The 25,879-nt window shown below is 52.9% G+C and overlaps 1 protein-coding gene across 6 annotated transcripts; it reads left to right on the top strand.

The window, feature by feature from the left end:
- Window positions 1-2,749: 2,749 nt before the first annotated feature.
- Window positions 2,750-21,755, top strand: FGR (FGR proto-oncogene, Src family tyrosine kinase). Of its 6 annotated transcripts, none has more exons than XM_045859505.1 (13): window positions 2,750-2,955; window positions 10,267-10,329; window positions 11,358-11,587; window positions 12,074-12,176; window positions 12,975-13,073; window positions 16,351-16,454; window positions 16,742-16,891; window positions 17,474-17,629; window positions 17,713-17,892; window positions 18,441-18,517; window positions 18,766-18,919; window positions 20,703-20,834; window positions 20,945-21,755. In XM_045859505.1, exons 3-13 carry the CDS (start codon window positions 11,368-11,370, stop codon window positions 21,151-21,153), a joined length of 1,584 nt encoding a protein of 527 aa, XP_045715461.1. In that variant the 5' UTR covers window positions 2,750-2,955; window positions 10,267-10,329; window positions 11,358-11,367; the 3' UTR covers window positions 21,154-21,755. The 6 variants fall into 6 exon arrangements, with proteins under 6 accessions (XP_045715461.1, XP_045715459.1, XP_045715464.1 ...); XM_045859503.1 differs by having other exon boundaries at window positions 11,355-11,587; XM_045859508.1 differs by lacking the exon at window positions 2,750-2,955 and adding an exon at window positions 8,900-9,025.
- Window positions 21,756-25,879: the final 4,124 nt, after the last annotated feature.

The raw sequence follows: 25,879 nt of genomic DNA, 5'->3' as shown, positions 1-25,879 counted from the left end.
AGACCCAGAGAGTGATGGCTAGATAGGACATGGATGGGAGATCTCAGCTGGCTTCCTGGGCTTTGATTTTTGGTTTTGGTATCAGTTTTCAAAATTGGCTTAAAGGAGCATGAGAGGATGAGGGCTGAAAGGATGGTGGGGGATTCTAGCAGGCCCGTTCTGTGGTCTCTTTGCCCTGTGCCCACCGTCACCTGTACATAGAGAGCAAGTGCCACGCAGAGGATAAGGACTGGACCTGATTCCTATCTGGGCCCCCAGCACCCAGCCTGTCACAGAGTAGTGACAGGGAAGGCTTGAAGTTTGATTGAATGAATGAATGATAGCAGACACTTATATGGCACTGACTAGGTGCTAAGCACTAGTCTAACAGCTCATTGATTTCTCCCAGGACTCCTGTGAAGTGAGGTCTACAATTATTCCCATTTCACAGAGGAGGGAACTGAGGCACAGAAAGGTTAAAATGACTGGGGATCAAACCCACAGCCTGGGTGTGTGCCCTGACCAGGAATCAAACGTGCAACCTTTTGATTTACAGGACGACGCTCCAACCAACCGAGCCACACTGGCCAGGGCCACCTGGTTATTCTAAGTGGATAAATAAGAGTCATAGAGTCTCTGTCCTGAGCGATGCCAGGTATGTCTTGAGGTCAGAGAGATCCAGAGACATTAAACAACGAACTGAGAAATACCCAATTCTAGATTGTGACAACTACCACGAAGGGGACAAACTGGGTGCCAAGAGCAAAAACAAGAGGACTTCCTTCGATGAGGTGGTCAGAGGAGGCAGCACTTCGGGTAAAGGACAGAAAGGAGCCAGTACTGTGAAGAGCAAGGAAAAGATTATCTTAGGAAGCAGGAACAGCATGTGAGAGGACCCTGAGGCAAAAATGCAATGTATTCTACTAGAATTGAAAAGGATTCCGGTGGCTGAAGAGGAAGGAGGATGGCCCACTGGAACTGGAGCGGTGGGCAGGGCCCACGGGCACTCAGCCTGGGAGGCTGTGGCAAGGTGTTTGGATTTTATTATTCTTTATTATTATTTTATTTTACTTTCATTATGCAAGCAAAGTGGGAAGTAAGCTGTTAGAGATTTTAAGCAATTTGGTCCAATTTGTATTTGAAAAGCAGAAGCAGTTTTACTCCTCTGTTCATTTGCCTATTTAGTCATCAATTCTCGAATTTATTCACCGTTCCTTATTCTTACACTCGATTATTTAGTTTTTCATTGGATTTTCACTTGTTTACGTGTTAATTCCTTTGTTCCTGAATAATTGATATATTTCTATGCCCAGACAGCCTGCATGGGGGCTGGGGGCTGGGGGCATGGACAAGAGCCAGGCCCAGTCTCCGCCCCGGAGGAAAACATAGCCCACTCCCCACACCCTGAGAACCAGTGGGCACCAGGCAGGAGGTGCTGAAAGTTCTGCTGGGGGCGGGAGTGGCAATCAGGGGAGGCCTCCTGCGGAGCCAGAACTTAAAGGAAGACAGAGAGAGCCTGGTAGATTGTGGGGCCCTCCCAGGGACAGGGATCAGTCTCTTTCATCTCTGTGTTCCCAGAAGCCATTGCCTGGCTTCTGACAGGCAATAATACACGTTTCTTTGTTAACTGAGCACCTGGACCAATGGCCACTCAGGAAGTGCTTGATGGTGGAGGTGCCAGTGCCCAGCCAGGGTAGGGCCACCCTTCTCACATCCTTGCATCTCCGCCTCTTCCCTTGCTTCTTCCAGCCCAGCCCTCCTCTCGTTTTCCCAGGAGAAGAGCATTCTTACCTGCGTCCCACTGTACTCGGCCACCCCGCAGTCACAGTGGGGCACACCTGAACACATGCACAAGTGCACGTGCATATGCACACACAGAAGCATTCACACACATTCCTATTCACACCCAAATAATGTGTCCTAGTCGTTGATCCCACACTGCAGTCATCGTGTTCACTGACCACAGTCACGTGCGATGCACACACATCTGTACTTGCATAGCCTCCGGGCCTCCCCGCTAATCCCAACACAGCGGCCCTGCACCACACAGCCTTCTCACACACATCTCCTCTTCCTCCGGCGGGGATTTGCATGGTCCTTGGTTTAAGGCTGAGGAAGTAACACTGGCTGGAGGGGGGGTGGAACCACGGGTTGAGAGGGGCCAAGGATCCCTGCTAGTTGGAAAGGCTGTAACTGTGATGGAGGGTGATACTCAATTTTTCTAAACCTTGAGTGTGTGCGAGGGCAGGGGGTGCTTGAGGGATGATTGCTGTGAAAACAGTTTCCCAAGGGAAGGACCTACTGCTGCCCCCCACTGTCAGAAATCCTCAGGGCCCAGGCACTGGGTCCCCAGGGCCTGGCTCCTGAGGATGGCGAGGCTAGTGACTGGATCTGCAGTGGCTCCAGTGACAGCAGCCTGAGGTCAACTGGCTGTGGGAATTTGGGTAAGGCTGGTCCTCATCTGGTCCTCAGTTTTCCTGGCTGCAAAAGGAGTGGAGGAAGGCTTCAGTGACAGAAAAAAAAAAAGCCCCTCTTAACCTCAAATGCAATGATTCTAATAGAGCAGGTGCTTTGGAAGGGCCCCTTCCTGGGGAAGGCTGTGCTGGAGGTTCAGGTCTGCGGAGAGCAGCTGGGGTCAGGGGCAGGGCTGGGACAGCCGACCCCCGGTAATCCAGGAGAGGTGGGAACTGGGGGCGGGCCGGCCTGTGATTTCAGGGCCCCTCCCCGCTACGGGCAGCTGGCTTGGGGCTGGGGCGTGACTGTGAGTTCTCCCTGCCGCCACCGCCGTCGCGCCGCTGCGGCTGCAATAAGAGAAGTCCAAGACGGCTTCCTCCTCCTGCCCAGAGCGGGCAGCGGTCAGAGGCGGGCAGCACCCCAGTTTTCTGCTTCCCCTTCCCCTCACGTAGGCACTCTTGGCTGCTGGGAGCCCCGCTGACTCACCCCGGGGTCGTCAGAAGCGGCCTCCGCTGGGACCAGGTAGGCAGTCGTCGGGCGGGGCTGGAGAGGAAGGCAGGGGCTGGGGGCGGGGGTGGGGGGGTAAGCCTGACTTCAGGGAGGGCGGCTGAGGGAGTTGAGGGCCAGGGGGGCCGTACCCAGAAAAGGACCAAAGGAGGAAAACTGAGGAGGCCTGGAGAGTAATGTGGGGAGGCGGGAGGGGCTGTGGGGAAAGCAGGTCCCCCAGGAACACCTGGTGGGGGGAACGGAGGGAACCTGTGGAGTGACCTTGGTAGATTTTGGGAAGAAGGCCGAGTCGGGGGAGCGGGACTCGCGGACCTCCGAAAGGGGCTGGGGGGGGGGGGACTGCGGGGACCTGGAAAGTGAGGGGGGGTTGGGGAGAAGCTTCGGGGTCGGGGTGAGGGAACCAGGTGGGGGGTCTGGGGGTTTAGGGGAGGCCGTTTGCCGGGAGGGGGTCAAGGGGAACCATTTCTGGAGGATGCAGAATGCGGGGGGCAACTCCGGGCGTCCATTAAGTCCCCACCCGGAATCGGCAGACGTCGGGGGCGAAGCCTAGAGCGCAGAGGGGAGCGGAGACCCTCGGGGCGCACGGGTGGGCGGGTCGAGGGATGCGAGAGACTCTTCTCCAAGGCACCGGAGGCGTGGGTCGCGGCTTCCTGGGGAAGTCCCCGCCCTCGGCGGGGATGGGCCTCCCTGGGTGCCCCCTCCCTGCCCCCCGTGGCGGTCTCGGTCCACGTTCTTCTCGGGATCCGGGAATTGCTGGCCGCCCCGACGGAAATCCTGCCTTTGACCGCGATTGCGGGGAGGGGCTGTCTCCATGGCAACGAGAGGGCGGAGAAGCGGAGCCCAGCTCTGCTCGGCTGCTGTAGCGCGCTGCCCTCGTAGAAGCCCACTCTGGTGCCCGCTTCCCTGCCAATTTTGGGTCCCCAGGTGGAGAAGGGCCGCGGGACACAGGGGTAAAGCGATGATGATCCGTGCTCAGGGATCCTGGGGCGGGCGGGCGATCTGCAGTTTCTGGGACTTGGCCAGACCAGGCCCTTGATTGCCGTGGGGCTGTCGGCTAGTTACGGGGCTCATTCTCCTCATAGGAATTATGGGGGGAAACCATCTCTGCCCCCATCCAGCCCCCACCTCCCTCCCATCACGTCCCTGGTCAGGAGAGTCAGGTGCCGAAAGCAGTTTCTGCTAAGTGTGCTGGAGAGGTTAGGAGTTATTTGTCACTGATCTGGAGAGCCTACCCTTCGCCTTCTCAAAAGCACGTAGGAGCTCCAGAAAGCCTGACAGGGCCTCCAGGGACCCGCACACAGTTGACATCTAGTCAATAAATAAATGTTTGTGATCTGTTGAGGGTCTATAACTGGGAAAAGTCAACAAGTTTGAGATCTGTCTTCAACCCCCTGGTGCCACACCCAGCGTGTCCGGAGCCCTGTGGCCGCCTTCCATCTGCGGAGGTTGTGGAAAAGCAGGGCTCTGGTCCCACTTCACGGATGGGAAGATGGAGGTTTGGGAGTCAATGACTGACAGGGCCAGTGGTAGGGACCTGGAGCCCAGGGCGTCTTGTCCCTGACATGGTGAAGAAAGTAGCCAGAGCTGAGGCCTGAACTGCCCCCTCATCCCCACCAGATCCTGGGAGCCCTCTTGAATGGGTGGAGGGGGAGTGGTGGAAGGCCTGGGCTCCGTGGGCTTCATGGCTGGCTCCTGATCCCAGCAGCTATGGGGGTGTGAGAGTATTTGTGATGAGGGCTTGGGCTCTGAGTGAATGAGCGTCAGCGTGTGAGCATATGTGAGGGTATCTGAGTGTTCTCTGCAGCAACCTGGGGCTGCTGTGGAAAGGAAGTGGCCAGACCTTGAGAGGCTGGGTAGGGGGGGGCCCAGAGCTGGGGAAGTGGGAGCCAGGGCCCTTCCGACTGGCCTAAGGTGGGACCTGGAGAGGGGGCTTCCTGTCTGGCCACAGCGTCGAATGTAAACTCCTACTCCTTCAGCTCCACCCCACTCCCCGGACCACCCCTGCTTCACACATCCCAAGAATCTAGAGTTCCTAAGGACCCCTGCTTTAGAGGCTGGTGGGTGTGTTTCTAGCAACAAGTGAAAAACCTCTTTTACCCACAATATGTGAAGAAAATTCAGCTGACACCCTCAGGACCATAAAGCTAGTGTGACAAAGAGGTCCCCTCCCTCTTCCCCTGCTCCCACCCTTACCCCGCCCTCCCCCCCTCACCAGGGTAGTAGCCCCAGATTAAGGATATCTTCTATGCCCCTGGGTGTTCAGGGGTGGAGGATGGTACAGTCTCAAGGAAGGCTGGTGTGAGGTGGTTGACGATGCAATGAAAGGTGCAGGCCTCCGTGAAGGAGGTCAGGGCTCACTGTGGGCAGTGGAGCTCGGTGAGGGGTGGAAGGTCTCAGTGAGGGATGAAAGCCTGCAGTGGGGGAGGGGTCAGGTCCTGGTGACTGTGACCGTGGGGTGACGTGGCACTGAGACTTGACCCCTGCTCCTCCAGCCCTGGCCTTCTCATGGACAGTCCCGAGCCTTGAGAAGAAGCCAGAACTCTTGCGGGATGGTGGTTTCCTGTGGCTGCCCCAAACCCCAGTTCCCTGTTGGTGAAATCCCCTAGGCAGCTGGGCCGGCTCGGCCCTCCCACCTCACCCTGGGAACTTCTCTTTCTTCTCAGCCCTGCCGTTCCTCTTCCCTCAGCTTCAGAGGTGCTTTCAGAGGCTTGACTGCATTTAACGCTCAGAAGCAACCTCCTGAGGTAGCTATTTCTATTCCTATATTTTAGGCAGAGAAACTGCAGCTCAGAAAGGTGAACTCACTTGCCCAATGTCTCAAGCTAGTTGGCAGGCCAGATAGAACTTCTCCTAAACCTGTCTCCAGATCCTACATACACTCGGCAGGGGTTAGTGGGGAACGGGACATCCTGGGTCTACATCAAGGCTTTGGGAAGTATGGCCTCAAGAAAGAACGTGTGGGCCTAGGGCTCCTGTGTCCAGGAGTAGGGGTGGGAGGGAGTCAGGCTCCCTGCTGGGTGGCCAGCTGCCATGTGATATGGCAGGGGATGATGTGTTCAGTTGCCCAAGAGCTGGGTAGGAAATACGACGTTCCCCTGTGCAGTCTTTGGAAAACACAGCCACGGTGCCAGGAACAGCACTCTGGACCTGAATTAATAGTCCTGGCTTTGAATCCCCCATCTGGCTATTTGACCTCAAGCAAGTTATTTCCACCCTACACACAAGACGGGGGCGAGCTGATTCATGGTCCCTGGGGGGCCATTCTAGCTATGACACTTGTGGTTCTCAGGTTCACTTAGCCACCGCACACTGGACAAGAGCCACATCTCCGTACACCTTCCCCAAAGCTGCGCAGAAGGTACAGTTGCAAACATTGAGGTTCAGAGGGCTTGTGTCATTCATCCAAGGTTCCAGTTGGGTAGAACCACAGAGAGGAAATGTCGAAGGCCAGAGCACCATGGTCCAGGGTTGACCTCAGCTCTGACATCCACAACCTGACTTTTTAAAAAAAGATTTTATTTAATTTTAGAGACAGAGAGGGGAGAGGGAAAAGAGGAGGAGAAACATCAACTGGTTACCTCTCACACACATCCCAACCAGTGACTGGGCCCCACAACCCAGACTTGTGCCCTGACTGGGAATTGAACTGGTGACCTTTGCTTTGTGGGATAATGCTCAACCAACTGAGCTACAGCACTGGTTAGGGCTACAACCTGATTTTGACCCGGATGAGCCTCTAGTAGCTGACTCCTGTCAACCAGGTGTTCAAGAGGCATATTCATAATCAGAGTCAAGTCCCTACCTATAAAATACGGGTGATAATAAAACCCACTTACTTCATAGGGCTGCTAAGTGAAGCAGCTCACTAAGTAGGGCTCACACATGGGAATTGCTTGCATCAATACCAGGCACAGAACAGGTATTCAGTAAATTAGCATTTTTAAACTAATACTTATTGCCTCCCAGATTTCTAACAAGTCAAATTACTTTACAAAGCTCCCTTTCTCTTTTCTTTTTTAAAGATTTTATTTATTCACTTTAGAGAGGAGAAGAGAAGGTGGAGAGGGAGAGAAACATCAATACGTGGTTGCCTCTCACAGGTCCCCCCCCAGGGACCTGGTCTGCAACCCAGGCATGTGCCCTAGACTGGGAGTCGAACCTGCAACCAACTGGTTCTCAGGCTGGCACTCAATCCACTGAGCCACACCAGCCAGGGCCTCTTTTCTTTTTCTTTTTTAGTTCTCTTTCTCACTCTCATCATTTCTCTTTTCCTGTTTCTGTCTCTACTTCTCATTCCGCCCCCCCACCTTTCTGGCAGTGAAGTGCTGGAGCCAGCCAGTGCTGGCTCTGGGGAGCTGATTCTGCGAATCTCTTTCCAGCCCCGTGCTCAGGAAGTCACTTCGGTAGCCTGAAATCAGCCATGGTGGGAATATTTACACCATGGAAATCAGAAAATGCGACAAATCAGGGCCTGTTTTCCTTGTAAGAGTCAGCATACCAGCATATCACACTGGGTTTCTCTCTGTCTCTCTGCACTTATGTCCCCCTGTATCTCTCCATCTCTGTCTCTGCCTTTTCTTTTCCTCTGTCTCCCTATCTTGTTCCTCCGACAAAGCCAAATGAGCGTGGTCACATTCAGTGTAGCCCCCCGCCACTGCCTCAGGCCATGTGGAGGCCATACCCTGTGCCCCACACCCTCACTCCACATCCCCAGCCCCCTCAACATACTGGTGTTCAGAGGGCCAGGCCATGCCCTGGACACCGGTCCCCATTAGGTCTAGAGTACAAAGCCCCGAGAGCTGACCCCGCTGCCGGTAGTATCAGACCTCGTCCTCAGCCCACAGAGCCCTCTGCCTCCTTCTCCATAGCTGACAGTTTTCTGAACCCACCCCATTCCAGGCATGCAGAACCTGGGGATCCCCTTAGGCTGATTTAAAAACACTGGGGAAATATGTACTTTAGTGGCAACATTGTATCTGTGTGGGGACCCAAGAGGTTGTATAAATGTGTGTCTTTTTGTAGAAGGGAGCTCCATGTGGGTCCACCATCTAGGAGGGCTGTGTGTCCCTGTGGGGGCTCCGTGCATCTGTGCCTGTTTGTAGGAAAGGCTGTAATTATCCGGGTCTGTGACCAGACAAGGGGAAGAAGCGGCTCTCCTCCTGGAGCCAAACGCCAGGGTGTATCAACTGTGTAACCTTGGGCAAGTTTCGAAAGCTCCCGGTGCCTCAGTTGCCTTATCAATAATATAAATACTTACCTCATAGGGTTATTATGAGAATGAAATGAGATCATATACGTAAAATGTTGAATGCAGCGGCTGGCACCTAGTAATGCTATAGATTCTGAATACACTGTTCTTGGGGAGGGGCTTGTGTGTGGGTGGGTGGGTGAGGGCTGGAGGCGACCGTATACGGGGGTGTGGGTGTCCTTGAAGATGTGTCTGGGAATCTGGTGTGTGTGTGTGTGTGTGTGTGTGTGTGAGAGAGAGAGAGAGAGAAAGAGAGAGAGAGAGAGAGAGAGAGCGAGAGACTCTATGCAGAGGAGCTCAGAGGCTTTGCGTGAGATGCTGTGTGTAGCTGAGGTAATGCGTGTGTCCAAGAATGTGTCAGCTGTGTGTTCCTGGGTATAGACCCAGTGTGCCATTTGAGTTACACATGTGTCTTCATGTGAGAAGTCCCCTATCCTCGTAACCCTTGTTTTCATATTACCCTCATCTGTCCCCTCAGTTCCTGAAACCCTTGGACACCACCCCCGCCTCCGTTCTCTCCCTGCTTCCAGCCCTGCAACCTCCTGGAGCCTTTCAAACACAGTAGCTTTGCCCTAGGGGAGGGGTCCTGAGGTGAAGATCTCAGCAACGCCTTGGTGAACAGGGGCTTTTTTAGGTTTCAAACCACAGCCCGCCTCACAGTTCACCACATGGGTGTCAGCCCCCCCTTACACAGGAGAACAGTTACAGTGAAGGGTGAGAGGGGCTGGTAGGACTAAGGTGAAGGTCAGAGCACTGATGTGACAGAGTCATCGGCTAGGCAGCTGGACCTGGTGGTGAACCTGGTGGATCCAGGAAGGCTTCCTGGAAGAGGAAGAGGTGAGTGGTGCTTGGTAGGAGAGGCAGGACCCAGAGAGACAAGAGGAAGAAGTTATCTTCTATAAGGGAAACTGGATTTGGGCTTAAGAAAGGCCAGGCAGCCCTGGCTGGTGTAACTCAGTGGATTGAGCACCAGCCCACAAAACAAAATGCAGACAGTTCAACTCCTGGTCAGGGCACCTGCCTGGGTTGCAAGCCAGGTCCCCGGCTGGGGGTGCGCAGGAGGCAACCTATCTACGTATCTCTTGAGCATCGATGTTTCTCTCCCTCTTTCTCTCTCCCTTCCCCTCTCTCTAAAAAGTAAATAAATAAAACCTTAAAAAAATAGAAAGGAAGGAAAGGCAGGGGCCCCAAGGCTCCTCTGGGGAAATTGACGTTCCCTGGGTGGGCCCCACCCTGCAACTCTCCATGCTTCTCACATCTTAGGAAACTGAGCTCTCCCCAGCAGTTCCTCTCTGAGTGTTGCAATGGGAGAGTTTCTGGTAGGGCGTGGGAGCCCTTGCTCAATGACCTGTCGGCCTGTTGCTTAGGGGACACAGTTACCGGGAAAGGCTAGGCACGTTGGTGGGCTCTCCAGGGGATGCCGGTTGCCCTGGTTCCTGGCCTGGGCCTTTTCCTGATGTGGGGATAGGAACACGCTCCGGAGGTAGGTGTCTACCTTTACTCTGCCACCAGATGGACGGCTGGGAGCAGAGGCCGCTTCCAGTCAGGAAACTGTGTTTTTAGGAGACAGTGACTAGCAGCCCCCCAAGAATGGATAGAGCATGGCGTAGTAGAAATCCAGTTAGAGAAATGGATCTAACACTAAACTATGAGTGTCCAAGTCTGTTTTCTGAGAGGCATCCTGTGTGTGTGCATGCACACGTGTGTGCACATGCTACTGCACTTCAGAGCTTGGGCTTGTGTGTGAGTTTGTGTTGGTGTGTGGTGGTGTTGGTGAGCACACTTACACGAATGTATGCTGTGAAAGTTGGCGTGTGACTGTTGCCGCTGTGTGTATTACTGTCTGTGGCAGAGTGTTGGTGTGTCGGGCTGATGTGACAGAGTCAGTGTGGGCGTGTGTCCCGCGTGAGGGTGAGTGTGTCAGTGTGCCGGGGACGGTGGAAAGGAAGATGAAGGCGGAAGCCACGCTGGGACACAGCCCAGGCCTTCTGGCTTCCTGAAGGGGGCAGGAGCTAGCAGCTGGCTTGCAGGAACATTGGCAGAACCTGCATCTTCTATGTCCTCTGTCTCGCTCTCAGGTCTCCGGCCCCTCCCAATGACCATGCCGCAGCCCCACTGACCGAGGAGCAGGGGCCTGAGGGGTGAGTGAAGAGAGTGGGGTCTGAGGGCTTCACATGCGGAGGAACCCTTCCCCAAGAGTCATCAGCTTTGAGGGTTGGAACTTGGGTTGGGGTGGCCTTCCTGGGTCCCACAACTCCTCACAGACCCCTCCTCCTACAAGGGCCCTGTTGCTAGGTAACAGATGGGGGAGCCAGAATGAGGCAGCTTGAGAGGCCAGAGGCTGGACCCACGACAGGAAATGGCCTTGATCCCCCTCTGCAGGGAATTTCCAGGTGCAGGCACACAGCCCTCACACACACTCACTCACAACCACACATTCGTGCATAACATGCACATGCATGGAGAGGCATACACATGCACAGACATTCACACACTTCCCCAGAGCACACACACAAGCACGTGATGATACACAGACACAGAGGCACCTCCTCACACAGACCTGCATGCACAGGAATACACACAGAGGCACACACATATGCACTTGCACAGAAACACACATATACATACATGTAAGAAACGAGCACACACAGAGCCATCACATACATGGATATGTACATGCACTTACATACATGGGCACTGAGACAGTCACAAAAGACTGCACATATGCACACAGAGACTCATACCCACAAACAAACTCACGAATACTTAGAGACACACAAAAGACACACACGAGCACTCTGAAGGGGTCACAGAAATACAACATATTGAAGGAATAGAAGGCAAAATACATAGAAATAAGGCCAGCAACATCTGGAAGCAGAAAGCCAGCCCGACTGAGGATATGCATGCCCTCTCCAAACACACTAAGGCAGCTGGTAGGTAGATCCAATGGTAGCCCTGCCCCACCTTCATCCCTCACTAGGGAGGCCCCCCTACTCCAGACCCGAGAGGATAAGCTGCATGCTTGTGTCAGAGCCATCAGCTAGGCAGCTGGACCTGGTGGTCCGTGGGTGTGCATGTGCGCACACACACACGCGCGCGCGAATGTGCATAAGGTAGGGTATCTGGCAGGGTCCCCCGAGTGAGGCATGCCCCCATTCTTTAGCAGGACACCTGGAATGGGCTGTGTGTTCTGCAAGAAGTCGGAGCCGGGGCCCAAGGAGGATGCTGGCCTGGAAGGGGACTTCAGGAGCTACGGGGCCGCGGACCGCTATGGCCCTGACCCCACTCAGACCCGGCCTGCGTCCTCCTTTGCCCAGATCCCCAACTACAACAACTTCTGCGCTCAGCCCACCAGCCCCGCCTTCCTCGATGGGGGCACCGTCAGGGGCATGTCAGGTGAGTCCAGTAAGGCTGGAGGCAGGTACTCCCTGGGCCCTGGAAGAAGGAAGGATAGGACTTGTCCTTAGGAGCCTCCAGTGTGGCAGGGGAGACACAGCCCTGCTGTTAGCGTGCACTCTGGGGACATACATAGAGCCCTACCTCAGAAACCGCAGTCTGAGAGGAAGACATAGCTCTGTCCCATTCTGAGAGAGGAACCCTGATGGCATGCATTTGGGAATTCTTGGTGGGGAAGAAGAGGAGTTGGTGACGTGGAGACTCCCAGGTTGGAAGGGATGGCCTTGAAGGTGTGTGTCTTGAATCGAAGGGGACCAAGCTGTGAAGCCCAAACTGGAAATCCATGGGACTCCAGGGGCCTCTGGGAAGAAGGGCACAGCAGTGAGGAGGCACAGTGCCTAGCTGGGGAGCAGGACTCGAGGGGTGCATTCCCCTTGGGGATCCCTGTCTTGTGCCCTACTCTGCTGAGTAGCCCTGACTCTGCAGGGATTGGGGTGACCCTGTTCGTCGCCCTGTATGACTATGAGGCCCGGACCGAAGACGACCTCACCTTCATCAAGGGCGAGAAGTTCCACATCCTGAACAACACGTAAGTAACAAGGCCACTCAGCATGGCCCGCCTGGACTGGGAACAGGACATAGAGAGGAAACCTACCCAGCCCCCATCCTCAGACAGCTCCAGACGAGCTGGAGACACAGATGCATGACAACAACAGCTCTGGGTGACTGCCACTATGTGAGGGGAACATGAGGAACTATGGGCACAGAGATAATACCAAATATGGTGTCCAGGGTAGTGGTGATCAGGGCAGGCCTCCTGGAGGAGGTGATTTCTAAGCTGAGCCTAGAGAAATGATTAGACATTGAAGGAGGGGAGAAAAGAGGAAGAGAGGGAGAGAATGAGAATAAATGATGACTTCTGGAAACCACCAAGTGGCTCAGTGTAGATGGATCATAATGTACGAGGGGCCGAGCAGAGAGAGCAGAGGCTGGAAGGTGGGTGGGAGCAGATCTGCAGGGTTTTTCTAGCGCTGTCGAGAGTCTGGGTTTTATCCAGAAAGAAATATGTAGCAATGGAGGGCGGGGTTCAGTAGGGAAGTGACCTAGTTAGCTGTCCACTGCCTACCCGAACCCCAGCCCAGCTGAGGAGCCAGAGGAGAAAGTCAGAAGGCCCAGATGTTCCTAAACACATTCCTTCTCCGGGGAGCGGTCTCCTGGGACAGCTGTAGTGACTGGGGTCAAAACAGACAAAAGCCGTGGGGTGTGTGTGTCCAAGATAAGGGGTTGGCAGAGCCAGTCTCCAACTGATCCTCTGTGTGGCCCTGCCTGGCCCCAAGGTGCTCCGGGGGCTAGGTTGCTGCTGACACCCCCTGTTCTGTGCCTCCAGGGAAGGTGACTGGTGGGAGGCTCGGTCCCTCAGCTCAGGACAGACTGGCTACATTCCCAGCAACTACGTGGCCCCAGTGGACTCCATCCAGGCTGAAGAGTAAGTAAGGGTTGAGGGGAGACCAGCCCTGTGAACAGTATTCTGGAGTCCAGACTCAAGGTCACCTCTTGGGTCACAGCTCCACTGTTGTATCCTTGTCTATAATTCCGTAAGGTCATTGTGAGAATAAAAGAAGATAATAATGATGATAATAATCGTAGATGATACTTATCTAGTAGATCATACTATGTGCTGGGCACTATTCAAAGTGCTCTATGTGTATTCCTGGAGTTGGGAACTACTATTGTTGTTTTACAAATGAGGAAACTTAAGGCACAGAGAAATGAAACATCCTGCCCAATAATATCCAGTAAGTAGGTGGAGCTGGCATTTAAACCCAGATCATCTGGGTGCATTTGCTAAGCATTATACAGATTGTCTGTTAGTGACAGCAACAGTGTATGGGCTTTAAAAAATTGTAAAGTGCTAAACAAATGCAAGGGGGTATTATTTAGAATTAATTCTATTAAGGAGGCAGGGAATTACTCAGAGTCCATTTATGTACTTGAGATACTACTACAGGTACTTTACTTGCCCTGATTCATTTATTTCTCATAATACCACTATTGATATTACTACTGACTCCATTTTACAGATGAGGAAATTGAGGCTTGTATATATTTTTTATGTGTCTGCACATATACATACATATGGGACAAAGAAAGATCAGAGCGACTGCAGAGTGAGAGTCAGCAGGACTTGGTGGCTGATTCGCTGCTGAAGCACAAGGAGCGGGAGGAATCCAGGGTGGCCCAGAGTCTTCTTGAGGAATCGGGTGGGTGACGGTGCCACTTGCTAGAGCGAGGGCCGGTTTCTTTTTTGCCATTTGCTAGGTGCAGGTCTGTTTCTAGGGGAGGCTTGTTGGGTTAACATTCATGGATAGAAACGCCCAGCTGGAGGAGACCACCTGCAAGTAGGTTAGGTTGTGCTTTGCAGGAGAGGTGCCCAGCTTGTGCCAAACCACGCCCCGAATTAGCCCAGAGGAAGGGGAAGTTGCTCCGCATTGGCACTAAGGCTCTCAATTTGCTGTAGCCCTCGCCTCTGGCACACCTGGGCTGGGGTGGAAATTTGGGACTCTTTGGAGTGGAGATGGTAATTAAAGATGCATAGGGGGGTCGGGCAAGAGGGAGGAATACGAGAGAGGTTGGTCCTAGAACCCAACTTGGAAAAAATCTGCCCTCAAAAGAGAATTTGCCGCTGGAAAACCAGGCCAAGTCATGTCAGATCAGCCGAGAGGGCGGAGGAGGGGTTTCAGGAAACAAGAGAGGAAGTAGCAGAGGCTTCCACTGGATTAGCAGTGGGGTGACCTTTGTGAGAGATCTGTCTAAGTGAGTGGGTGCAGGCCAGACAGCAGCACCTGGGAGGGAGTAGGAGGTGAGGAAGTAGAGCCCCCGAGTGTGAAGTCCTTTTTCAAGTGAAGGGAAGATGAAAGCGATAACAGAGTGTGGATGGCAAGAGAGGACTTAGGTCAGTTTCCTTTGGGAAAGGAAGAAACGTAGGCATAGGGGGACGAAGCTGGGATGGAGAAGCTGCAGATGGAGGCTGGCTGGTGGGGGAGAGGTGTCTCTGAGCGGAAGGGAGTGGACGAGGTTCAGAGCTTGAGTGGGGTGCGGACGTCAGCTACTGAGGGTGGTGGGAGGCATGGAGGAGAGGAGGGGTGGCGATGCAGAAGATGAGAGCCTTGTGCGTTTCGTGCTGGTGTCCACATTTCAGGGCAGCGCCAGGAAGCCGTGAGAGGCACTCGGTGCAGGTGGCTGTTAAGAATAGTGTGGCGGTCAAGAGCGCAGGCCCTAGAGCAGACAGCTTGGGTTCCTTTTCTAGCGATGCATCTAAGAGCTTGTGGCCATGGGCGAGTTGCTTAACCACTGAGATATCTCAATTTCCTCATCTGTAAATGGTGGTTAATAATAGTACTTACCACAGTGTTGTTATAAGAATTAAATGAATGCATGTATGTATTAAAGCAGAGCCTGACACAAAATAATAAATGCCGTTGTTATTATTATATTGATTATTAAGGAAATAGCTCATGTCATGAGTGTGGGTGGGGGCAGGCTCTGAAAAAATCTTGGAAATGTGTCTTGTCTACACTGTCCTGTAGTAGCTCTTTCTTCCCCATCCTGCCTACCCTCCTGGACGCTGCATTTGCCAATGCCTTCTCCTGTTCCCCAAAATGCACCGAGTACCCAGGTGTGGGGTGACAATTTTGGAATTCACTGAGACTGCCACCTCCCTTGATTTGAAAACTATGCTCCTTTTAATTGAGCCCTAAATGGTCATGGGCCAATTTAGTGACTAAATGACATCTGATTCCGCACGCCGTCCCCAAAGTGTAAGAAAGTCGATTTAGAAAGTTACAGAGGTGGTAGAAGTGAGCCAGCTGGGCTGTGGGGGCTCAGGAAACAAGTTAGAGAGGCAGAAGTAGGGCCCTGGAGCTTAGGAGAGAGAAGGCAAAGGTAACTCCACCGGGGGTACGGAGAGTGGGGAAGGGGAAGGTGGGAGTGAGCTCCAGAAAGGGAGAGCGCCGACATCTGATTCTTCTACGGCGGCACCTGTGATCACTTCATCTCTCCAGTATACTTTCACAGTTGCTTCGAGGCTACAGTTCAGTCCAAGGAAGAATATTCAAGAGACAGCAGGAAGGCTTGAGGCCTGAGGTTGAAGCTGAGACTTAGAACAACGCCCAGATTTCAGAGAATGGAGGAAAAGCCGCAGCAGGAGCCAGGCAGGAGCAGCGAGAAAGAGGGGATGAGAAGCTGGGAAGAGCGTTGTTCTGGAAGCCAGAGGAGGAAAGGGTTTGCGGGTGGGTGTGGGGAGAGGGAGCTGAGTGATGGCCTGAGCCCGTGTGAAAAGAAGGAGGGTGGGCCACAAAGGGTTTCCAGTGGAGTTGCTTGCGGGCTTGTTAGGAAGGTTCCCCCCCCCACCATCTCAAGTTCCTCATCTGTAAAATGGACTCCTGCAGGGGCAGCCACGACATGGACTGACAGACGGGGCACCCTGGTGAGGTCACTGGTGGCTGGGGTCTTAGCAATTTTAATTCAAGAGAAACCCAGAGAGCAGAGAGGAAAAGCCTAACCTTTACTGGGCACCTACTATGTGCCAAGTGTTCTAGTTCCTCCTTTCTGTGATCCTCACACCCAGGCTGTGAAGCAAGCGTATGAGCCCCCTTTCATGGGTGAGGACTTTGAATCTTGGCTTGTGAGGTCACTTTTCCCAGGAGGCTGTCTTGGGGGTTGAACTGGGTGTGTACCTGACTCTTGTCGGCCCTTCCCAACAGGTGGTACTTTGGAAAGATCGGGAGGAAGGATTCCGAGAGGCAGCTGCTCTCCCCAGGCAACCCCCGGGGAGCCTTTCTCATCCGGGAGAGTGAGACCACCAAAGGTGGGGGCTGTGCGGTGGCTGGCCCTGGGCTGGGACAGCCTAGCCGTGTTCGGGTAGGGCTAGAAGCAGTCAGTGGAGCTACACCCAGAGGAGTGGGGCTAGGAGTGGTGAGGTGGGGCTTGGGTCAGGGCCAAGGCAGAATGGGGTAGAGGGGCAGAGCTAAGACTAGGACTGGGTTCAAGGGATGTAGCCATTCAACTTCAGCGTCCCCAGCCTTCGGGGCCTCTCCAGGCTTCCAGACTGGGGCCAAGGAGGAAAGCAGGCCTGAAGGTGACCCTTCCCCACAGGTGCCTACTCCTTGTCCATCAAGGATTGGGACGAGGCCAGAGGAGATCATGTGAAGCATTACAAGATCCGAAAGCTGGACACGGGTGGCTACTACATCACTGCACGAGCCCAGTTCGACTCGGTGCAGGAGCTGGTGCAGCACTACATGGGTGAGAGCGGGCCCTTGGGACCAGCGTGTGCTGCAGATGTCTGACCCAACCCGCTGAGACCAAGGCCCAGGACTGGAACCCAGTCTGGGCTTTCTCACCCAGGACACTGCTCTGTAGGATTCCAGAGGAAACAGGCATGAGGCCTGAGGCTGTTTGTTGTGTGGAAATGGCGCACCCCCTGTTTCTGAACTGGGTAGGAGGCAGGATAGGACTGACTTAGAGGATGGGTTCTGAGGTGAAGGGAAAGGGGGGAGGCATTCTCAGGTTTCTGCTTTGGTTGGTTAGAAAGACAAGAGGCCCACGCAAGGATGAGGGTCGCATGTCTACATCTTTGTGGGGAATCCTCAACTCCATGTCCACCTGTCAGAATCCCACCTTACCCTTGGAGGCCCAGCTGGAGGCCGCCTCCTATGGGAAGTCCCCCAGTCCTTACAAGGAATCGCCTTACCCTCTTGGTGCCATGCCCTGGCCTATGACCTCACCTATGGCCTAGTTCCTTATAACTGATCTTGGAGGCTGGGGGGGGTGAGGAATGTGTGGGCTACCCTGGTCTGACTGTGACTCCGACACCCTGCTCCCCAGAGGTGAACGACGGGCTGTGCTACCTGCTCACAGCAGCCTGCACCACCATGAAGCCACAGACGCTGGGCCTGGCCAAGGATGCCTGGGAGATCAGCCGCAGTTCCATCACGCTCGAGCGCCGGCTGGGCACCGGCTGCTTCGGGGACGTGTGGCTGGGTATGGAGGTCCCAGGGACCGGGGCCAGCGGGAGGATGGGGCTGGCAGGGAACCCATCCTGACGAGCCATGGGCGCCCGGCAGGCACGTGGAACGGCAGCACAAAGGTGGCAGTGAAGACGTTGAAGCCGGGCACCATGTCCCCCAAGGCCTTCCTGGAAGAGGCGCAGATCATGAAGTTGCTGCGGCATGACAAGCTGGTGCAGCTGTATGCTGTGGTGTCAGAGGAGCCCATCTACATTGTGACAGAGTTCATGTGCTATGGTGAGAAGGGGTTCCGGGATCCAGGTCTGGGGCGGGCAGGATTTGGGGCAAAGTTGAAGTGCCTCTGGGGGAGGGACTCGGGTGGCGATCTGTGATGGGAGGAAGCACGAGGGGCAGAACCCCAGTGAGGCTACAGAGAAGTGAAACCACATGAGTGCTGGGTGTGGGGTCGGGGCGAGTTAGACAAGGTGGGGTCTGAGGGCAGAACCCCAGGTGGGTGTGGTCAGCTGGTGATGGGGGCTTGGGCAAATGAAGGTGGGATCTGCGGTGAGGAAGGGTCTGGGGCAGAGGCTGGAGGAGGCAGGTAGGGAGAGAACAGATGTGGGCAGGGGCAGGGTGTCTGTGGGAGTGGGGCCTGGGCGAGATCTGCGAAGGGCTGAGGTAGCTGGCAGGATCCTTCGTGGGGGCAGATCTAAATGAGAGGGCTGGGAGCAAGGGACCAGGCTACAGGAGGTGGATTCCGGGTAGGGGCAGAGCCGAGGGAGACAAGGCCGGCCTACAAGTGGGGGTAGGGTGTTGCTGCTGATTCTCTGGGTTCCTCTCCCTAGGTAGTTTGCTGGAGTTCCTCAAGGACCAAGACGGCCAGGATTTGAGTCTGCCCCAGCTGGTGGACATGGCAGCCCAGGTAAACTGGGGCAGCAGCCTTCACTTCTCAGGCCTCTCTCCTATTAACCTTCCACAGATCCCTCCTAGAGCCCTTAAACTTTTAGCCTACCTTTGGACTCGCAGCCCCACCCACTGCATCAGCTGTGTAAACTGAGGCAGGGAACTGGCTATCTCTGAGTCTCAGTGTTCTCATTTGGGAAGTTGGTTTTTCAAATGATGTGTCACATAGCCGTGGTGTTCCCATTTCTCCCCCTATCCTGGCCCCAGATAGCCGAGGGCATGGCCTACGTGGAACGCATGAACTACATCCACCGTGACCTGAGGGCAGCCAACATCCTCGTGGGGGAGCGGCTGGTGTGCAAGATCGCCGACTTCGGGCTGGCCCGTCTCATTGAGGATGATGAGTACCACCCCCGGCAAGGTGCCCCACTTCATCCCACCTTGGGGCCTCACGTACTCTGGAACCCTTCCCCAACCCAGACCATCTGGGACACTCCCATCCTGATGTAGTGTAAGAGGCAACTCTGGGTTCAAATCCAAGCCCCTCCAGTTACAAGCCAAGTGGCCTTGGGCAAGTCACTTAACTTCTGTGAGCTATCTTTTCTCATCTATAAAATGAAAGTATTCAGACAACAGTAAGCCAACAAATATTTATTAAGCACCTACCATGTGCCAGGGACTCCTGTAATTCTCATGTGAGAGACAATAAGCATAGGCCCTCGCCAGGTAACTTAGTTGATTAGAGCGTCATCCTGATACATCAAGGTTGGGGGTTTGATCCCCAGTCAGAGCACGTACCGGAATCAACCAATGAGTGCATAAATAAGTGGAACAGCAAATCAGTATCTCCCTCTCTCTCTCCCTCTCTCTCTCTCTCTCTCTCTCTCTCTCTCTCTCTCTTCCTTCCTCTCTTTCTCTCTCTCTCAAATTAATAAATAAAAATTAAGAAAAGAAAGACAGTAAGTATAATAGCATGAACTCTATAGCCAGAATGCCTGGGTGTGAATCTTAACCACTTGTAAGCTGTGTGGTCTGCCTCCTTTTCCTCATCTATACAATGGGGATAATAATACAGTAGCTTGTATCTCAAGGGGTTTTTGTAAGGTTTAAATTAGTTAGTGCATGTAAATCACTTAGGACGGTGCTTGGCATGTAGTAGAGTCTATACAGCAGGTTCTCGAATAATGTCAATTTGTTCAATGTCATTTCATCATAACATGGATGAGAAAAAAAATTGAGTCCCAGCTGGGCCATTGTCTGTGTAGAGTTTGCATGTTCTCCCCATGAATTCATGGATTTCCCCAGGTCCTCTGGTTTTCTCCCTCACCCCAAAGCTGTGCACGTGAGGCGAATGGGCACGTGTGCCTCCTCCCTGTCTGACTGAGTGTGTGTGAGTGTGCCCTGCAGTGGAAGGGCATCCTGTGGGGGGGAGGTGGGGCGGGGGGGGGGTCTGGATTTGGCCCTGAGCTGCCAGCGAGGCTCTGGCCTCCCTCAACCCTGAACTGAAATAAGCAGCTGGAAAATAATTATCTTATGTGTTTTTATTCACTTTTCTTTCTCTCTTCTTTTTCTTTTTTTTTTATCCTCACCCAAGGACATGCTTATTGATTTTGGAGAGAGAGGAAGGGAGGGATAGAAATAGGGAAACATCAATGTGAGAGAGAAACAGCCATCAGTTAGTTGCCTCTCACATGCACCCCAACCAGGGACCAAACCTGGAACCCAGGCATGTGCCCTGATTGGGAATCAAACCATGACCTTTTGGTTTATGAGATGACGCTCCAACCACCTGAGCCACACTGGTTGGTGATACTGTTGTGACTAGAAATATGCCACGGGAAATTAACTCTTATTTTTTATCAATTATTAGCCTAGGTAAAATTTGGTTTTGTTGTATGTTGTTTCACTTAGTCATACTTTCCCAATACCTATTAAAGACATTAAGTGAAAATTCACTGTACAAGTGTTACATGTTATTATTGTGAGAATTATTACAATGTTTGTAAAGTGCCCAGCACTCCACTAGACATATAATACTAGACATATGTTATTAGACAATGTGCTGGCTGGATTCTGGGGGTCCTTTCTGTTATGCCCAGAAATCTCTGTGCTTGGGGTTCTCAATACGAAAGACGCCATTCTTTTAATCCAGCTGTTCCCAGGGACCCCCTCATTAACTTTCCCTTCTCCTCCCGTCTCTCCAGGGGCCAAGTTCCCTATCAAGTGGACAGCCCCAGAGGCTGCTCTTTATGGCAGATTCACCATCAAGTCAGATGTGTGGTCTTTTGGAATCCTACTCACTGAACTCGTCAGCAAGGGCCGAGTCCCTTACCCAGGTTTGCTGCGGGGTGGGGAGGTGGAACAGTGGTCATGGGGAAGGACTTCCTCCTGGCTGCTTCTCTGGGAGGGGCTAGACCCCCCTGACTGACGGAGCCTCACTCTCCAGGCATGAACAACCGGGAAGTGTTGGAACAGGTGGAACATGGCTACCACATGCCATGCCCCCTGGGCTGCCCAGCATCCCTGTACGAGATCATGTTGCAGACCTGGCGTCTGGACCCGGAGGAGAGGCCGACCTTCGAGTACCTGCAGTCCTTCCTAGAGGACTATTTCACCTCCACAGAACCCCAGTACCAGCCTGGGGACCAGACATAACCTGTTTGGGCATCCGTCACCTCTCTAGGCATACCCACTAGCTCTTTTCAACCCCCAGGGCTCTGGTCCCAAAGAACCCAGGCTTAGAACCCTATAGAGTCCTAGCATGTCAGAGCAAGCAGGCTGGTCTAATGCTGTTGAGGGCAACCCACTCATTTTAAGGACGGGCAAATTGAGGCTCAGAGATCATTCGTCACCCAGTTTGGCCCAAGGCATTATTTCTCTCTTTCCAAGTAGGACCCTACACGCCTCTAGTCTCCCCATTCCTGCACCCCCCCCAAAAAAAAAAGAAATGCTCAGGCCTTGTCTAGTTATTTATAAAACTGTATATCCTTTCCCTTACTTAGCCCCCGCCCAATCCTTGCATTCCTAGCCTGTCAACCCACCCTGGTCCAGGACCCCAGAATTGACCTCCCACTCAATTATAAGTTACAAAGAGAAGGAAAGACTTTGCTGGCTCCCTTTCCTTCTGGATGTACCCTATAGTTCAGGACTGGAGTCCAAGGCCAAGACTGAGGGGGAGGGTTGCTGAGGGTTCACCCCCTCCCTGTTAATAAACGTGTGTGTATTAGTTTTGTAAATAAGAAAAACGACAGCACGAGTCCTCGAGCCACGAAAATTCCTTCCTTTAGGAGGGGTGGTGGTCAGTGGAAGGTGAGTGGGGCTGATTTGGCTGCTGGGAAGAAGGGAATGTGAGAGAGTGCTCTAATGCCTACTAAGCATAGGGTACCCAAGGGGTGTTTGGGGACCCAAAAATCCTGCTTGCCCCTATGTGAGTTTAGGATGAGTTGAGAAATGGATGCGGAAGACAGGCAATGGGAGATCAAAATGTCCCCTTCTTTACTAACGTGACTTTCAGTCTGTGTGGGTGTGCTAATTCTTTACTTGATTTCTCCAGACACACTCTTCATCACAGGCATAGCCGCAGACCTCCCCCAAAAGGTGCAGTGGGGGAAGATTACAGTGGATCCTCTGCAGCTCCCCCAAAAGAAGACGGAGGGTGGGACTGAGAGTTAGTCTAGCTCTTCTGATTTCATTTGACAGCTCTGTCCCCGAGGAAGATTTTGGGGAGGTTTGGAGGCAGGTTTTTTGTTTTTTGTTTTTTTGTTTCTTTGTCACAATGGCTAGGGCCTCCTACTGTCGCGGAATGGGCAGGGATTGGAGGGGCTAAACAACCCTCCATGCACCTGTGCATGGAGGAATTCTGCCACCCTGGGTCCCCCTTTGAGACACTTTGACAGCTGACGTGCCTCTGTGTGGAAACAAGGGGAGCAGGGAATAAGGATGCCCACATCTCCCATCAGGAAATTGATGACCCCTGGGCTTACCAAGGGGGTAGACAGGGAAAGAGGATGGGAGCTGGGAATCACTGCTGCGATTGGCAAACAATTGCTAAGCATTCACTCCATGAAGGACCCTTTGCTAGGTGAGACCTCAGGAACACGAATATGAACAAGACCAGTCTCTGTCCTGAAGGAGTTCACAGGGAGGCTGGAGAGAAATAAAAATAATAACTCATTTATTAAGTATTTGAATGCCAGATATGTTTACAACCATTTCATCTAGTTCTGAGTCTGGTTCTAGGATGAGAAAACTGAGACTCAGAGGTCACACAGCTATATGTGCCAGAAAGGGGATTTGAACCCTCGTCTCACGCCAAGGTCCATGATCTTTCTTGTAGACCTCGCTGCCTCTGGGCTTTAGGAAGAAATCACATCTGCCCCAGGTGGATGTTTGGAAGATCTTTCTCCCTCTAGATTTTGGTAGAAAAGTCCCCCTGGAAACCCAAGTTGAGTGACCTAAAAGAAAGCTGGCAAGGTGGCCAATGCAGACTGAGAGCTCCCAGGGTTTAGTCCTATACTAGAGTGTGCTGAGTGGGAGCAATAAGATGAAGAGAGGCCAAGTGCCTCCTTAGAGAGGTGGTCACAGGAAGCCTTGGCTCTGCACACCCAAACTTCCAGGTGCCAAGGCTTCTTGAGGGCCATGGTCTCCAGCCAATCAAACTCACAAGAGCCTGATGTATAAGCCAGAGTCCCAGTGTTCCCATCTGCCACAGAGGAAGCAGATAAGAGCACAGCTCCAGAGCTGTACTGCCTGGTGTTAATCTTGCCTCCATCATGCAGCTGTGTGATTTTGTGCAAGCTATTAACCTCCCCAAGCTTCAATTTCCTCATCTGTGAACTGGCAATAAAATGCCCCATATATGCTAGCTCTCTTTGTCACTGCCTTTTACAAATTATTTACTCTATAGTAGGTATCCTGCTAAATGCATGCTGCCATTTAATCTTCACAGAACCCCATGAGGAGAAGACTCCTGTATCTTCATTTTACTAATAGGAAAACTGAGGCACAATGAAGAAATAGGTTATAAGACATAACTGGCAGCACGGGGACTTGAACCAGACCCTCTGACCCCAGAATCAGTGCTCTTAGTCTCTATAGTCTTTTCCTGGGACCAAAATATTTTTGTCTGCCTGATGGGACTCTCTGCCTGGTACCTGGATGCCCTGCTGGGCCGTGAACCATATGGAGTTCACTGGGCCCTTATTGTTCAGCAGAGACCAGGGCCTCCTGAGCCTGGAATCCCTGTATCTGCTGGTTCCCTGTCCCTCCCTCTGGTGCAGCTGAATAAATTCTCCCTTGCACCCCCTTTTCTGTGCATCCTTCTGTTCCCTTCAGATAGAGCACAATGCAATTGATTAGGCCCCTGTTTTCTCAATTTCAATCACATCCTCGCCCTGCCTCCCTGAGATTACAGGCGGGTCACCTTGATTGCGGTTTCCACTGTTCACAAAACCCTTCAATCGTTTACAAAACCATCTCTCGCCTCATTCACTCCCCCACCTGGCTCTTCTCCTGATATGTGGATTTTACTGGCTTAAGACTCAGAGGGCAATTTTATTTCCGAGTTCATGGTGGGGGAGGAGGACACCTAATTGACTAATGCTAGGTGTTTCACATGCATCATCTAATATGATCCTCCTGAGGCAGTGCACAAGTGTGATTATTCCTTTTCCATAAAAGAGGAAACAAAGACTCTGGGAGGCTACGACACTTGCCCAAGGTCATACAGCTGGCTGGCAGAGTCAGGATCTGAACCCAGGTTTGTGTGACTTCGAAGTCTCATGCATCCTTACTGCATCACATTCCTTTATTTGATGGAGAAGCATGGGGAAGGATAATACTAACTCAGAGTCAGGCCCAGGGAGGGCATGGGGCAGATAGGGGTCTGGGGTAGCCCCATATGTGCTGAGGATTGTATTTGTGAAAGAACCAAGTCATTTATTAATTCGGCACATATTTACTGATATCTCCTGTAGGCTGGTCCTGCCCAGGAGGCAGAACAGTAAACAATTACAACACTTAGGGGCAAGGTCAAATCTGGAGGCCAAGGGAGACTTCTTGGAGGATGTGTGTGTGTGTGGGGGGGGGGTTGGGGGGGGAGCGTGATGAAGCAGCCAGAGGATGAGATCATCCCCCACTGAGGGAATAAGCATGTGCAAAGGCCCAGAAGTATGGTAGAGCAAGGTCAAGTCAGGCAAGTGCAGATAATTATGTATGGGAGGAGTGAGGGTGCAGATGAGGCATGGGAGAAGGTTGGAAGGGCAGAGACAAGAGGTAGTAGAGTTGGAAAGCCAGAGAGTATGGCCCCTGAGTTGTAGAAAAAAGTCAGAGAGAAATCTAGGGGGCCTAGAACCTATTGGGGGCTGAGTCCATCTTGGATCCCACTGTTCTAGTACTGAGCTGGGTGGACCCACTATCCACTCCAGTCGTTCTCTCCCAGGTACAGTATCAAATCCTCCCTTTCAACCATTACACACGCACCCCCCCCCACAACCTGGAAGTCCGGCAGAGGTGTCCATCCGCCCTCTAGTTGTCAGTCTGGGTACTACATCTTAAAACTGCAGGAAACTCCTCTGGGATAGGAGGGCTTAAGAGGTCCGGCTCTCAGAGCTCACAGTAATGGTAATGAGGATGAAGGGTCAGACCCCAGCAGAAAATGTGGGTGAACAGGGAAGGGTCCTAACTCAGTTGGGCATGGGGAAGTCTGGAAGGCTTCTTAATGGAGGTGTTACTTCACCAGAGACTTGCAAAAGGAGTGAAAGTTTTGCTTGATAGAGAAACGAGAAGGGCATTTCCAGACTCAAATGGGACTGTGCAGGTAGGAACAACTAGGTAGGTGTGACTGGAGTGAAAAATTTAGGTGTGACTAGAGTGAAAAATTTGAGGCGAGAGGTGGAGATGGTAAGGTGGTCACGAGTCTTGTCTGCCATGTGTGGGGGCTAAGATGCTAAGTTTGGGGGCCACCGGAAGCACTGAAGGGTTTTGAGCAGGGGAGTAACAAAGTCAGATTCACTTTCCAAATGGAAACTTCTGGTGACCAATGTGACAGAAGGACGGGAGCGAAAGAAGTGGGAAAGGGACACCCCTCTTGGATACAAAGAGCCACACCAGGTCACACTCCTAGGACACATGACTCTGAACAGGCCTGTGAACCAGGCACATGACGACACCTACAGACATGTCGGTGGGATCCCAGGCTGAGCACCGACAGATAAACAAACACGCTCTGATATGCACTCGGACACATAATTCAGGTTCACAAGTCAAAAGGAAACCAAAGAGCTGACAGAACCCCGCACACCCTGATGGACACACAGGAATTCTCTCCCCCCACCACACACACACACACACACACACACACACACATACACACAGACCTTAC

This window comes from Phyllostomus hastatus, unplaced genomic scaffold (assembly GCF_019186645.2).
Source record: "Phyllostomus hastatus isolate PE091 unplaced genomic scaffold, TTU_PhHast_1.1 phas_scaffold_182, whole genome shotgun sequence".
NCBI lineage: Eukaryota > Metazoa > Chordata > Mammalia > Chiroptera > Phyllostomidae > Phyllostomus > Phyllostomus hastatus.
Note: the sequence above shows the minus strand (reverse complement) of the source record. Positions and strands in the feature narration are given on the sequence as shown.